Here is a 13,743-nt window from a genome sequence, read left to right as displayed (position 1 = left end):
TAGTTGTGCGTATGTGTGAGATTTTATATTTGTGACTGTCTGGCAGGTAATGAGTATAGTTGGTAGTCCGCGATGCGTGGTAATATCCTGCTTCCTGATTCTATTATGAGTGTGAAAGTTTATCAGGGTAGACGGATGTTTTTTATTCTTTCGCGCAAACAGCTGATTGTGTATGAAATTTGTTATACGTACATTTTAATCTGGATTAGCACAGCGGCAAATGCCGGTTACAAGCGTAAAGCTGACGCATGCTTGTAGGGATAATAAATATCTTATATGTTTTATGTTGTGTTTCACCTGAATTTGTTCTGCCGTTTAGGCGTAATACAAAATACAAATATAAATCCATACTAATATTATAAATGCGAAAGTAACTCTGTCTGTCTGTCTGTTACTCAATCACGCCTAAACTACTGAACCAATTTGCATGAAATTTGGTATGGAGATATTTTGATACCCGAGAAAGGACATAGGCTACCTTTTATTGTGAAATATGTACCACGGGCGAAGCCAGGGCGGACCTCTAGTTATTGTATAAGTTAGTCTTAAGTTTTAAACACAATTAATAGCTGCAACGATTTTATTCAACAAATTCAAGAAGCAATAAATTAAAGCTGCAACCGTGGAGCAAATAAATTTATTACAGGAACTGTTAGCGTAAATTATTTCTATGTTACGTAAAATTTATTTATTATTTGTTATAATTATTATATGTGAGGGGAAAGTGTTTGAATGCAATTTCCGGAACTAGTGTAACTACTTAGAACAAGAGTTAGAATTTCGCATCAAGATATTTAAGTGACGTCGTCGTGATTCATGCTATGAATGTGAAAACTTGGTCTGTCTGTCTGTTATCGATTAATCGATTGCGATGAAATCCGGTGGAGAGATAGTTGACACTTTGAAGTCTTAAGTAGTTAGGTTATACATATACTAAAAACTATACCATAATTAAACATAGCTGGTTATTGCGATCATAATATGAATTTGCCAGTCAGTTCAATTCACGGCGTAAACTGTCTTGAAATAATAGGTCATAATACAGCCAAAGTTAAGAAAATTTTAAAGTTACTTTTAGAACCCACGTCTTACGCTTTCGTATGTATGTCATATACATATACCCTGTCCTATTTTAATATGTTAATCTTCATTATCTTGGTTAATACAAGAGGAATTCTTTTTAAATCTGTCGACAGCACTTGTATAGCAGTTGGTATTAGCTGACAAAACAAAGAAGAAATAATGGGTCAATGACACAAATGTATGGTGGCTTCTGCATAAAGCAAATGTTGAGATTCTCAACTCGGGGACAAGAAGCGTGGCCTCTATTTATTATGTATTATATTATATAAGGGATTTTATTGATTTTATACGATTACATCTTAGATACTAATATTATTAAGCATCAGTTTGGTAGTTTGTTTGAACGCGCTAATCTCAGGAACCAATGGTGCGATTTCAAAAATTCTTTGAGTGTTAGATAGCCCATCTATCTAGGAAGGCTATATATTCACGCTAAGTCCAACAGGAGCAATGCGGGTAAAACCGCGGGGCGCAGTTAGTTAAATATACGCAAATTTTATGGTTATATTTCATTTGTATGAAATATATTATGATAATTGATACCTTCTATTGTAATTTTTTCTGTCCATGCAAATAATCTTTTTGTTATCTTTTCATTTAGTTATCTATGCAAATTAAGATGCAAATGATATTTTTCTGTTATTTAATGAAACTGCCCACAATGCTATAACGGTTTACGATTTCTTCTGATCTCATTATAAATAATAAACAATCGAAGGAAACTTAATAAAAATAAAAGCAGTGAATGGACGCGGGTTGCACAAGTAATTGTTTATTTTTTATGCTCTTAGGAAGTTGCTGACGTCAGAATTGTGTGTTACAATTGTCACTTTTTAGTTACCCAACTGTGGCAAAAGTGTTATGGTTTACGCATTTATGTATTTACTTTTGTACATACCTATGAAGTTGGTACACTTTGCAGTTTTACGTTTTTTGCAGTAAATAATGGAAATCATATTCTAATCAATTATTCTTCGTTACATAATTATGCTTTTCTATATTAATTAAATGTTTTACTGGATATAAATATTCGATCTCATTCGGCAAAATACAGTTATAAACGTAGATACTCGTTAAATGAGTTACGTATACAACCATAACGACATTAAAATTTAAAATATGCAAATTTTGTGCCATACATTAAAATTAGCGATTAAGTGAAACATAAAGAGATTAGAAAATATTTTTTTTTAATTCTTTTTTTCTTTTTTACGTTGAGATATATAATATTTTATGTATCTGGTACAGATTTTTAATTTAAAAGCATTCAGTGCCCTTTTCATTGCCCGAGAAGAGTTAAATTCTGTCTCATTTAATTCTAAATAAAAGAAAGAGACGAACATATTTATTTTATTACTATTTAGGTGAGGTTAAGAGGATATTAAAATTAGCTATAATAGACTAAGTCTATTATAGCTAATTTTGAATATTTATAGTTAAATATTTTTAATATAATAAATTAAAAATTTAATTACTGTTAAATATTATTCGCAAATTATACAATTCTCTGTTGGATCGTTTTTTTATAACTGGTTATGTTAGTAATTAGAAATAAAAAAATTACACGAGCACTATATGAATAAGTATTCCAATTCAAATAGCATTCGTTTTAGGTCAAGTCCTATTTTAGAATAAAATTAGATTCATTTCGCTGGAGAATATGTAGGTAGTAGGTAGGTAAATCATGTGTTAGTATTATTTTAAATAGTACCTAGTGGATAATATTATGTATAGGTATTAAAACTCGACAGCTCATGCTGCTCATCGGATATGCACGAAAAGCATCAGCTACTAACTGTATTATTAATTAAAAAAATATTATCAATTGATTAATTTAAAGAAGAGAAAAAATTCGATCTCGAGGCGGGATTCGAACCTTTGTCTTTCGCCAGAAATATATTACTTAGTAGTGTCCGGTTGATTAGAAATACTACACTGTATGTAATTAAGGACACTATTATATTATAGTAATAAATATAACGTTATCGCGAATGTCTCCTACAATATTCATTGATACGATTTCAGCTCTTGAGTCTTGACAGTAACTGCATCTTGTTTACAATGTATAACATTGTACATACAATATGTAGGTACGTGTAATAAAATTGTATTTGGTCGATACATGTGTGTGTAAGCATTACGAAGGTGTTTTTAAGCTATTGCATAGTAGAGGTCCGCGCCGCAGTCCAAAAGCCCAGCGGCGGCGCGCCGGGTGCGGCACCCGGCGCGGCGCGGCGTCGCCGGCGTGGGCTAGTTATTTTTAAAGTTATTAGGGGGTGGGCGGGCAGTAGAGAAATCTCTCTTTAAGTTTAATAAAAAAAATATTTTTATTAAAATCAAGTAGCTTAACTATTTAGTGATGAACATAATAATTATAAACATTGCCAATAATTTTATTGGCAATGTTATGTCAGAGCAAGCAAAGGAGCAGGTGGGCCACCTGATGTTAAGTGATCACCACCGCCCATAAATCACTTTGCCGGCCTTTTATGGACAAATAAGCTCCTTTCTTGAAGGCCCCAATGTCGTAGTTGTTCGGGAACACCGCAGGTGGCAAATCATTCCATAGTTTCACCGTACGCGGAAGGAAGTTGCGGGTGAAGCGGACAGTGGTGGAGCGCCAACCATCCAGATGGTGCGGATGGAACTGGTTTTTACGGCGTGTGGTCCAGTGGTGGAACTGTGCGGCTGGTAAAAGGTGGAACAATTCCTCAGAGCACTCCCCATAGTAGATTCTATACAGTATACAGAGAGACACAACGTCTCTTCGCACTGACAGTGGATCGAGCCTATCGGAAAGCCTACGGTCATCGACAATTCGAGCTGCTCGACGTTGGATGCGGACAAGAGGAAGGAGTTGATACTGTGGGGATCCAGCCCAGAGATGAGAACAGTACTCCATATGCGGTCGCACCTGAGCCTTTTACAGCTGAAGTCGGTGGGCCGGCTTGAAGTACTGTCTCGATCTACTAAGCACACCAAGTTTTTTCGAGGCTAATTTAGCCTTCGCTTCCAAATGACTGCGGAATTGAACGTCACTCGAGATTACAACTCCGAGGATTCCGATATACTAAGGGGAGTACTTTTAAACCGATGTTCTACGACAAATGGGGTCTTTTTAGCGGTGAACGCGCAAACCTGTGTCTTTAGGGGATTGAACTCGACAAGATTAAGTTCGCCCCAATCCGAGACTTCTTGGAAAGAAGACTCGACTTCAGACACAAGTTTGTTTCGACTCTCATTGAGGCTTTCCTTTGAGTTGGGATAATCGATATAATCGATATAGTAGACATTGTCTACTATTTCGATGCGACGTTGCCGTGTTGTAGACAACAACGCGTGCGTGACACATGGTTCGCGCGCAAAATTTGAACTCGGCGCCAATTTTTCTGTGACCCGGCGGCGGCGGCGGCGCGCCGGGGTCTCTCGGCGGCGGCACGCCGGCGTGGCGCGGACCTCTATTGCATAGCTTCTATCGCGGGCCTTGAGCGCGGGGACCGAATCCAGAAATTGCGTAACGAAAAACCTCACGCTCCCCATTCCGACTCGGAGGTGTGGCTTGAAGGCATGCTATGCAATAGATTTACCGCAGCAGTCCCCGAGTGCCACACGTCTTTCATCTCTATGTCAGTATGCAATTCTGTAGCTGAATGTGTTAGTTTTAATTTAATCCACGGGTTTCATTTGTTTGGTTACGGTTTGGTTGGTAGACGCATGTAACTTGTATACTTAATTCTGACTGAAAATTAATTAATAATGATTATTCCTACTACATATAATGGAATTCCACAGCCCTAAAAATCTTTTCTTCTTCTTCTTTCTTCTTCTTCTTCTTCTTCTTTAAAAATCTTGTTTCGTTAGTTTCCCTTTTATATGAAAATAGTTTTATAAAATATGATTTATTTATTTGCTTTTGTACCACTTCAGAATAAGAACGTCTAATAATGTTTAATATAGTTTTCGACGAAAAGCTCCAATTAGCAATAGATTGCTCCTTGAAAAGCATTACATTATAATAATACACTACAAATATATAAACTTAATGACGTGGGCTCTAAAAAAAGTTTTGACAAACAAAAGTATAAATTTTTCCATTTTATTTTTTTCAAAGTGGGACAAACGACTCTGAATACGACTGCCGGCCATATGTATCTATGGTAATTACTGTGATAAGCATTCCTCGTTGTTCTATGTTTTTTATTATTGTTTGTAAAAAGTAATACACCTACTAGACTAATTTTAATTTTTGGTGAACATACAATATAAATATTACAATTTTCAATCGATATCGTGTATCCAATCGTTACATTTTATTTCATTTTCACATATATTTATGTCTTCTATTACATATTATTTAAAATTTTATATGTGTGTTGTGTGTGTTGGAATAAATGTTTTCTTTCTTTCTTTCAAAAAGTTAAAGTTCATTAATTATATATTTCTGAAGAAGAAAAGACGAAGGTTAGACGCCAAACGATTAGGACAGTTATTAAAGCCTGGTTTCGCTTATATTACAGTAAACGGTTACCCATTGAAACTGGCTTCTCTACAGGCACTTATCTAAAAGTTTACACATCATTGAGTACAATCGGTTATAAGTCCAGTTATATAAAACCACTATGAAAAAAGATCAGCAATAAAACAAGTTTGCTAAACGCACTTGTCGTTCATTGCCATCTAATTTCAATAATTCGACAAAAACGTATCATTTTTTTATTATTACTATGTCCATTCGGAAACAAGTTTTGCTATTCATTCACAAATTTAACGGAGCATTGATCTCGAGTCAAACTGGTTGCATTATTGAAATGTGCAAAAATTCCTTCGTCATTCCATAATATTATCATTTAATGTAGGCAAAAATAAAAACGAATAATCGATAATGAAAGGAAAAACCTGCCTAAATTGAACGACTTTATAAATATTCCATAACGATATACGAGCTCATTATAATAAGAAAACGTCCATATATGTTTTGGTACTTTTCATTTTTATTTTTATTTCGTTGGGAGCACGTATTGTGCTTTAATATTTTCCATATTCGTACAAAAACTCCAATTTTTCCGACGTAAACAACTCATTTAATCCTGCTCCAATTAGAGGCTCTTTTGAATTTTAATGTATAGGTATTATATTAAACAAGGTATCGCAGGGTCGATAAATAGATTCATAAATGTCAAAGTCAAATTTCCCTTAAAATTAGGCATTATAGTAGGGGAGCCCAAGAGGGGATTTTGGGATTTACTCGAGCGCGTCAGATTACTATAAGGGACGGTACCTTAGCTATTCATTAGTACCTCTAGTCAATATGAGCAGTTATGGTTGGTGGGTGCGCTCAGGGGCCCCGCTGGAAAATTTGAATAGTTAATCCATAATTCCCTAAGGTTGAGCTCGAATCGTCAGATTAGCGAAATGGGGACTTCTTATATTGTAATTAACCCCCCCATATATTAATCTGACGCGCTCGAATAATATTACTTTAATTTTTTACCCTTTCTTCATAGCGATTAAATCGCCACTTAAATCGTCAGATTAACGTATACTTTTTTTCAGTGACGTCCTGGAGCATGCAAAATATCAATATCTAACGCACTTGAGTATTTCCAAGCCAATTTTTTTCTTTTTTAAATTAAAAAAAAATCAAAAAACCCTTCCCCACCGCTAAAAGTGAAAACATTATAGGACCTTTTTTTCTCGCTATGGTCTAATCTACCAATTCTAATAGGTTCCCGTGACGCTCGAGTAAATCCACATTTAGCATCCTGGGCTCCCCTACTATTACATAAGCTGTGACTCGGTAATCTGTACGTTTCAATTACAATATTAAAATCAATTAAAATTAAAACGTTATTTTCTTTTTCTTTCCAGTTCCGTCCGCTCCACAAAACCTCACAGCAAACAGAGTCATATCAGACGAAATACATCTATCATGGGCCCCGCCAGCCACCTACACTGTTCACATTCTAGACACATCCACAGACAGCAACGAAAGAACCACGCACCACCAACCAGACCTTCAAGTTATACCCAAAGACCTGCAGGGTGATGCGCCAACGACGGAACAAAAACAAGATACAGACGCCCTTATCAAACAAGAGAGACTCAAAGATGACTACGCGTACAATTTATATAAGAACGACAAACTTAAATATAACGATGAGTTTTCAGCGTCAGATATACTAACAGATGAATATAGGAATAAGAGGGAGATTCGATCACATAGACATAGAAAAAGGCGGCAGGATAACACAACGGAAATTAGGTCACACGAGAATGGCATGGAGACGCATCAAGCGTTCGAGTTACCAATAGAAGTGGTCAAGAAGTCAGCACCTGCCAAAATCGATATAACCCAAATCGCATACGTTTTGTATTATGAAGAAGGTGTATCGATCAGGAAAGGTGCGAGTGATTCGGTTGTTGTCATGGGAGTGCCGTCGTCAGATCAAGTGAAGAGGAAGAATGTGTTCAGGAGTGATCTGGGTATGGAGGACTATTTGAACGCAACCAGGAATCTCACGCTTTTGAACACGTCCGGCGTGCCGACTAAGGTGGTTGGGTTCAGGTTGAAGAATTTGAGTAAGTAATGTTACTACATATTTCTTCTTATACGAATTGTGGCTGCTATTAATAATTAATTAGATATATGTATTTTTATAACTAATGTACAATTTAATGTGTTGCATAACAGTAGAAATTTCCATTGCCACAATTTAGCATACCCATCTTCTGCAGAGACTGTTTGTTCATAAATTATATTTACTTAAATGATTTTTAGCATTTATAACTGTTACATAATCATGTAATTTTCCAGAACCATTCACGCCATACAAAATTTGGGTGCGAGCGTTTTACAATTTCCAACTCACGGGAGTGAAGTCCCACGACCTCATACAGCGGCTCGGACCGCAGTCGGAGGCGTTGTATGTGCTGTCTGATGTGAAGCCGCCATCTGCACCAATAATATTGAACCTCACCTGTGATCTACCTAATGGTAAGTATACTTTTGTTTAATAGTAAACAAATCAATCCTTGTAATAAAATAAAAAAATACTGAAATTCATTGGGTCATCTCTTTAGACAGTTTAGTTAATGTCAGTCTACTTTTGATCATCGTATTTATATTATCGAGAGTTTTAATCATAAAGCTAATATCCAACTACATATTTTTCATCGTATAGATACGAAATAGAAAGATACAGTGATTACACGAAATTTTCCAAAATGGATCAACTGGACAAAGTATTTTTCATCATATTATCTGGCATTGACAAAATCTACATAACAACAACCTAAACTTCCAGGTATCCTCTACTTACAATGGCGTCAACCGCTAGAATACAACAACTCGCTCGATCAGTACGTGGTGACACTGCGCAAGATTCCAGAACAACAGCCGCGGACCCGACTCACTCTGCCCACTAACAAAGACGATATAGAGACCACTATTAGTGTGGTGAGTTGGTTTCAGTTAAGAAAGTTTGAGGGTAGTTCGATAATTAGCGATCGGTAAGTAATGATGCTGCGCAAGATACCAGAGCAACAACCAATGATGTGACTCACTCTGCCCACTACCAAGGACGATATAGAGACCACTATCAGTGTGGTGAGTTGGTTTTAGGTCGTTTTAGTTGGATGTATTTGAGGGTAGTTGGATAATTCATGATTGCATAGGCTTTTGAGCTCGTTTAATTTGTTCAATTTTGTGGGTACTTGGATTAATGCTTAATGGTTGTTTATTATTTTGAATATTTTTGTTTTGTCAAATATGAAGGTACTTGGATAATAATTATAAGAAAGCTGTATGTTTATGTTTAACTGAAGTGCCATTTCAATTCTTTTTGTGGACATTTTTATTAATTTTTTAGAAGTCCGTAATTTGTGTAATCATGAACAAATCTGTAAGTTTAATGTATTCCACATGATTTGCATATCAAAAGGTTTTGTTAAACCCAGTCTTAAACTATTTTCGCGTACATAAAATTAACTTGAAAACCACCGCTTTAGTGGCTTTGAGGTTAGCAATTCATGTCAGTGATTATTGGCTTATGTTTCGTTATACGAAGCCTACAAGACATATTTAGTTTTAAGGAATTTTACGCCTTAAGTCACCCTCAAGCTGTTGGAAAAGTTTTTCACTATAATCCGATTAAGTAATGTAACACCGTCAATGGATACTGTTTTGTTCGAAATTGTCCTGCAACAATGGATATTTTAATTGACAGGTTAAAGTCAGGTTTTCTTATTTTGATAAAAAGTAATTGTTTTCATAATGTCCTCGAGAGGCTATGTGCCGTTAGTAAACGTTTTATTTCTTCTTCTTTCTTTCTTTATTTAATTGCGTTTAGCAATTACCATTGGGTTTTTGTTGTAATTTACTGTTATAGTTATTATCGTAAAGCTTACATTATTTCTAATTTAAAGTGTAAAAAGCATAGTAAGAGCGTATACGCACTATGCGGGTAGCCGCATTGCGGGTAGCCGTCCGGCTGATAGACCGGGAGATACTGACACAAAATTTCGAGTCATTTGTAACAGGATGGCGGTTCTACAGGGTTCTTAGTACGCAATGACAAAAAGAAAAATGATGGTGTGAACGCTGGTACCGGCGGCTTAGTCGCGTGGGCGTTAGTCGAACTCGTCGGAAAATAGCGAAAGTCAAACGATTTGTAACAGTATGGCACTTATTTTTCCTGTAAGTTTGAGGATCAACGAATATAAATACAAAATTTCAAAGATCTAGGTGTTGGAAATCTTCACTTATATAAATTAATAATAAATTTATTTTTCAAGTATGACAGCACTTTTTCCTTTTTCCCTACTAGAAGTATGGCAAATATAATAATGGTCACATTTTATCAAATACTCTCCAAAAAGCCAAATGCAATACTGGTACAAAAAGATAGGCGAAATAAAAAAATTTTGCAGATTTTCGGGGGTATGGCGACCATTTGGAATCGTCCGAAAAGTATGGCATGGCGATTTTCGTAAATGGCTGCACGACGATGGTTACCTGTGCAAAAGTTAGCTTGGTACAAATGGTTGAATAATTGTTTTTTTTAAATCAACACATTCGCGTCGGTATGGCGGGCTGTAAGTCATACCGGAAAAGTATGGCATGACACTACCGCCTACTTCTTTTTTATGGGCTATCGGTAAATTCTAAAATTTTTGTGTTACAAATCGTTTGACTTTCGCTATTTTTCCGACGATTTCGACTAACGCCCACGCGACTAACCCACCGGTACCAGCGTTCACACCATCATTTTTCTTTTTGTCATTGCGTACTAAGACCCCTGTAGAACCGCCATCCTGTTACAAATGACTCGAAATTTTGTGTCAGTATCTCCCGGTCTATGACCGCAAGCACAATTATGTACGTAATATTCATTTCTATGCGCACTGTGCGGTCTGCGGTAGCCGCATCGCAGTGCGCATAGAAATGAATATTACGTACATAATTGTGCTTGCGGTCAGCCGGACGGCTACCCGCAATGCGGCTACCCGCATAGTGCGTATACGCTCTTAGAGCTCAAGTCACAACTAATCGTAATTTTACAATGTAATAAATATCAATTCTGTTTCGTTTTTAATCTTGCAGAAAGTTGAACTATGGAACGTTACGCGTTATGAAGTTAAAATCTACGCAGTTACGCTGTCTGTGGCTCGACCTAATGCGCTCATCAATGGATCCGAATCGCCGCCAGAGGTTTGTATTACAAAAAAAGCTTCATGAATTTAAATGATTTAGACCAATTAAATTATTACAATATATTTTTGGTACATTTAAAAATGTATGTCTTTGGCAGACCAAAGACACATAATACAGAATCTGTATCTGTATTTGGTCACTTTTAGATCACCATCTCAAAACTTGGGATAGAAATTTAGATTCAATTGTGAAATACATACTAGAAGTTGCAACATGTTATTTTTCATTTACCTTATATGTATCAGTAGGTAGCAACAAACTAAAATCAATGCCAAAAACAGCTTTTTTAACTGTTTCTCCTTCACAGACGGTATCAAGCGAATGGTGTACCGCACATTCAGAAGCGATGTCCCCAGCGGAGATGGGTAAAGCGATGCGGGGTGCGAACGCGTCGGTAGCGCTTTTAGCCGCTGCTTTATTGACCGTTCTAGCCGCTGTCAGCGCTGGATTGCTGTATTGGAGGTAGGTACACGTAGGATATGCTACAACACACTTATAGTTTCATGAAAATAGTTTTTGTGTGAAGGAGTGACAAACAAATATACAAATTTTCGGATTTGTAATATTATTTTAATATGGTAGGATTTGTTGGATCCGGCTCGAAGGACCATTTGCGAATAAAATATACAATATGTAATTTCTAAAATTATTCACAGATGCAGATCTCGTCTCAGCAAATGTATAAGTGCGGCTTACAATTATTTAGAGGAGGGTGGCGAGAGAGCAGCTAGAGCGCCACTTAACACTTACAAAAAGCCAGGTTAGTAGTTTTTTTTAAGATAAAGTTTTGTTTCCAATTTTTGTATCTTGTGATCCTGGTATGGGACAATTTTTTTAACATCTGAAATATCTTTCTGAGTGATTATTGTACACCGAGTTTATTATATTTGACTGACCGGTCGGCCTGGTTGGTAGTGGCCCTGCCATCCAAGCCGGAGGTGGTGGGTTCGATTCCCACCCGGGACAAATATTTGTGTGATGAACAAAGATGTTTGCTCTGTGTCTGGGTGTTAATTATCTATATAAGTATTTATTTAAAATTATATAATATGTATGTTTATCAGCCATCTGGTTTCCTTAACACAAGCGAAAGCTTAGTATGGGATCAGATCGTGCCGTGTGTGAAAATTGTCCTGAAATATATAAGTACTAGGTTTCCGCTCGCGGTTTCGCCCGCGCAATCAAAGAAACACCCGCATAGTTTCCGTTCCCGTGGGATTTCCGGGATTGCGTCATTTTCCCGGGATAAAAAGTAGCCTTATGTCCTTTCTCGGGTATCAAAATATCTCCATACCAAATTTCATGAAAATTGGTTCAGTAGTTAAGGCGTGATTGAGTAACAAACAGACAGACAGAGTTACTTTCGCATTTATAATATTAGTATGGATTGTATCTGTGTACAGTGGTGCGCACGCCGGTGAGCGGCGCGGGCGCGGCGGCGGGCTCGCGCGGCGGGCGGCCCCCGCGCATGGCCGGCGCGCACTGCCCGCTCGTGCGCGCGGCGCACTTCCCGCGGCACGTGCAGGCGCTGCACGCCGACGGGGACATCGGCTTCAGGTGAGTGGGTACTAGCGGTCCGCCCCGGCTTCGCCCGCGGTACCGTAGTGTTTGAACTATCCTATCTCTCAAGTTGGATCGAACTGCACATAGTGTGCGAATTTTATTATAATCGGTTAAGTGGTTTAGGAGTCCATTGAGGACAAACATTGTGACACGAGATTTATATATATTAAGATATATATAGCCTATAGCCTTCCTCGATGAATGGGCTGTCTAACACCGAAAGAATTATTCCAATCGGACCAGTAGTTCTTGAGATTAGCGCGTTCAAACAAACAAACTCTTTAGCTTAGTAATATAAGTGTAGATAATTTAAGCTATAGTGATTCAAATAAAAGAGATTTTATAAAACATAAGCTTATTAAAATTTGTAATAATAATTAGAACAAGTTATGCATCGAGTAGGAAATATAGAAAAAAGGAAATTAAATTAGATAAAATAAAGTTGTATAAAATCCGATTCGATGGATCAAATTGTGCGTAACCATATGATTACTGTATTTTTTTTTATTTCCTTACTTTGTATTGCCTTTACCACAAAATACAAATTTCTATAAAATAATAATTTGATTTATGTTTTTACAGCAAAGAATACGAAGTAGTTGTAGCAAAATCGGCCGCGTTGGGCCACACTAGTCACCACAGCTACAGACCGGAGAACAGACTGAAAAACAGATACTTGAATATAACTGCATGTAAGTAATTGTATTGTTTTTTTTTTTTGCATTTTAGGAATATGCAGCGAGTTAATTTGGTTATAAATGAGAAGTTGATTTATTTTATATTGGCGAATATTCATTCAATTTCAATTTCAACCTCGTTTATTTTTTTGTAATTTATTAAGTTTAATTGTACACATACCCGTTACTTTACGAACGAATGTTTTTATTTCTACGCGCACTCGCACTATGCTATACATTCATATAAATATGCTTACTGTGTGTGTTCGTCACATACACACATATTATATAACAACATACGACCACTTGCGCGCGAGTATACACAATTATTGTGTCTACACACACACACACTACGTTACTAATGTGCAATCTACACACACAGACGACCACTCGCGCGTGTGCGTATCAGCGGGCGGGCGGTGCGGGGCCGCGGGCTGCGTGGGCGCAGGTCGGGGTATCGCATGCGACTACGTGAATGCCAACTTCATAGACGGCATGCTGCCTGTGCTGAGTGACGCGGCTGTGGCTCGGCTTGAGCGGCGGTTGGAGAGACGGAAGCGACCACATAGGTGCGCAAACTGCCAACATAAACAAATATAATACATCCCTCTTGTTTTCATATGTCTTTCTCTTCTTTTTCGCTCTTCACTCTTCTTTTTTTTTATTGTGTCTTCTCCATTCTTTCTTAATTTTATTTCAGCTGAACTG

The 13,743-nt window shown here is 37.1% G+C and overlaps 1 protein-coding gene across 1 annotated transcript in view; it reads left to right on the top strand.

The window, feature by feature from the left end:
- The window catches only part of LOC149898041 (uncharacterized), a 29,568-nt gene that overhangs the window by 6,747 nt on the left and 9,078 nt on the right, over positions 1–13,743 (top strand). The window contains exons 2-10 of the mRNA XM_090115899.1: positions 6,952–7,662; positions 7,898–8,077; positions 8,388–8,539; positions 10,685–10,792; positions 11,103–11,257; positions 11,452–11,555; positions 12,199–12,352; positions 12,941–13,050; positions 13,418–13,604. Of these exons, the coding sequence (XP_089972025.1) occupies positions 6,952–7,662; positions 7,898–8,077; positions 8,388–8,539; positions 10,685–10,792; positions 11,103–11,257; positions 11,452–11,555; positions 12,199–12,352; positions 12,941–13,050; positions 13,418–13,604 (1,861 nt within the window). The remainder of the gene's footprint in view (positions 1–6,951; positions 7,663–7,897; positions 8,078–8,387; positions 8,540–10,684; positions 10,793–11,102; positions 11,258–11,451; positions 11,556–12,198; positions 12,353–12,940; positions 13,051–13,417; positions 13,605–13,743) is intronic.

This window comes from Colias eurytheme, chromosome 24 (genome assembly GCF_061535395.1).
Source record: "Colias eurytheme isolate Ceu_HAF_F1 chromosome 24, ilColEury1 Martin Lab GWU primary, whole genome shotgun sequence".
Classification (NCBI taxonomy): domain Eukaryota; kingdom Metazoa; phylum Arthropoda; class Insecta; order Lepidoptera; family Pieridae; genus Colias; species Colias eurytheme.
Note: the sequence above shows the minus strand (reverse complement) of the source record. Positions and strands in the feature narration are given on the sequence as shown.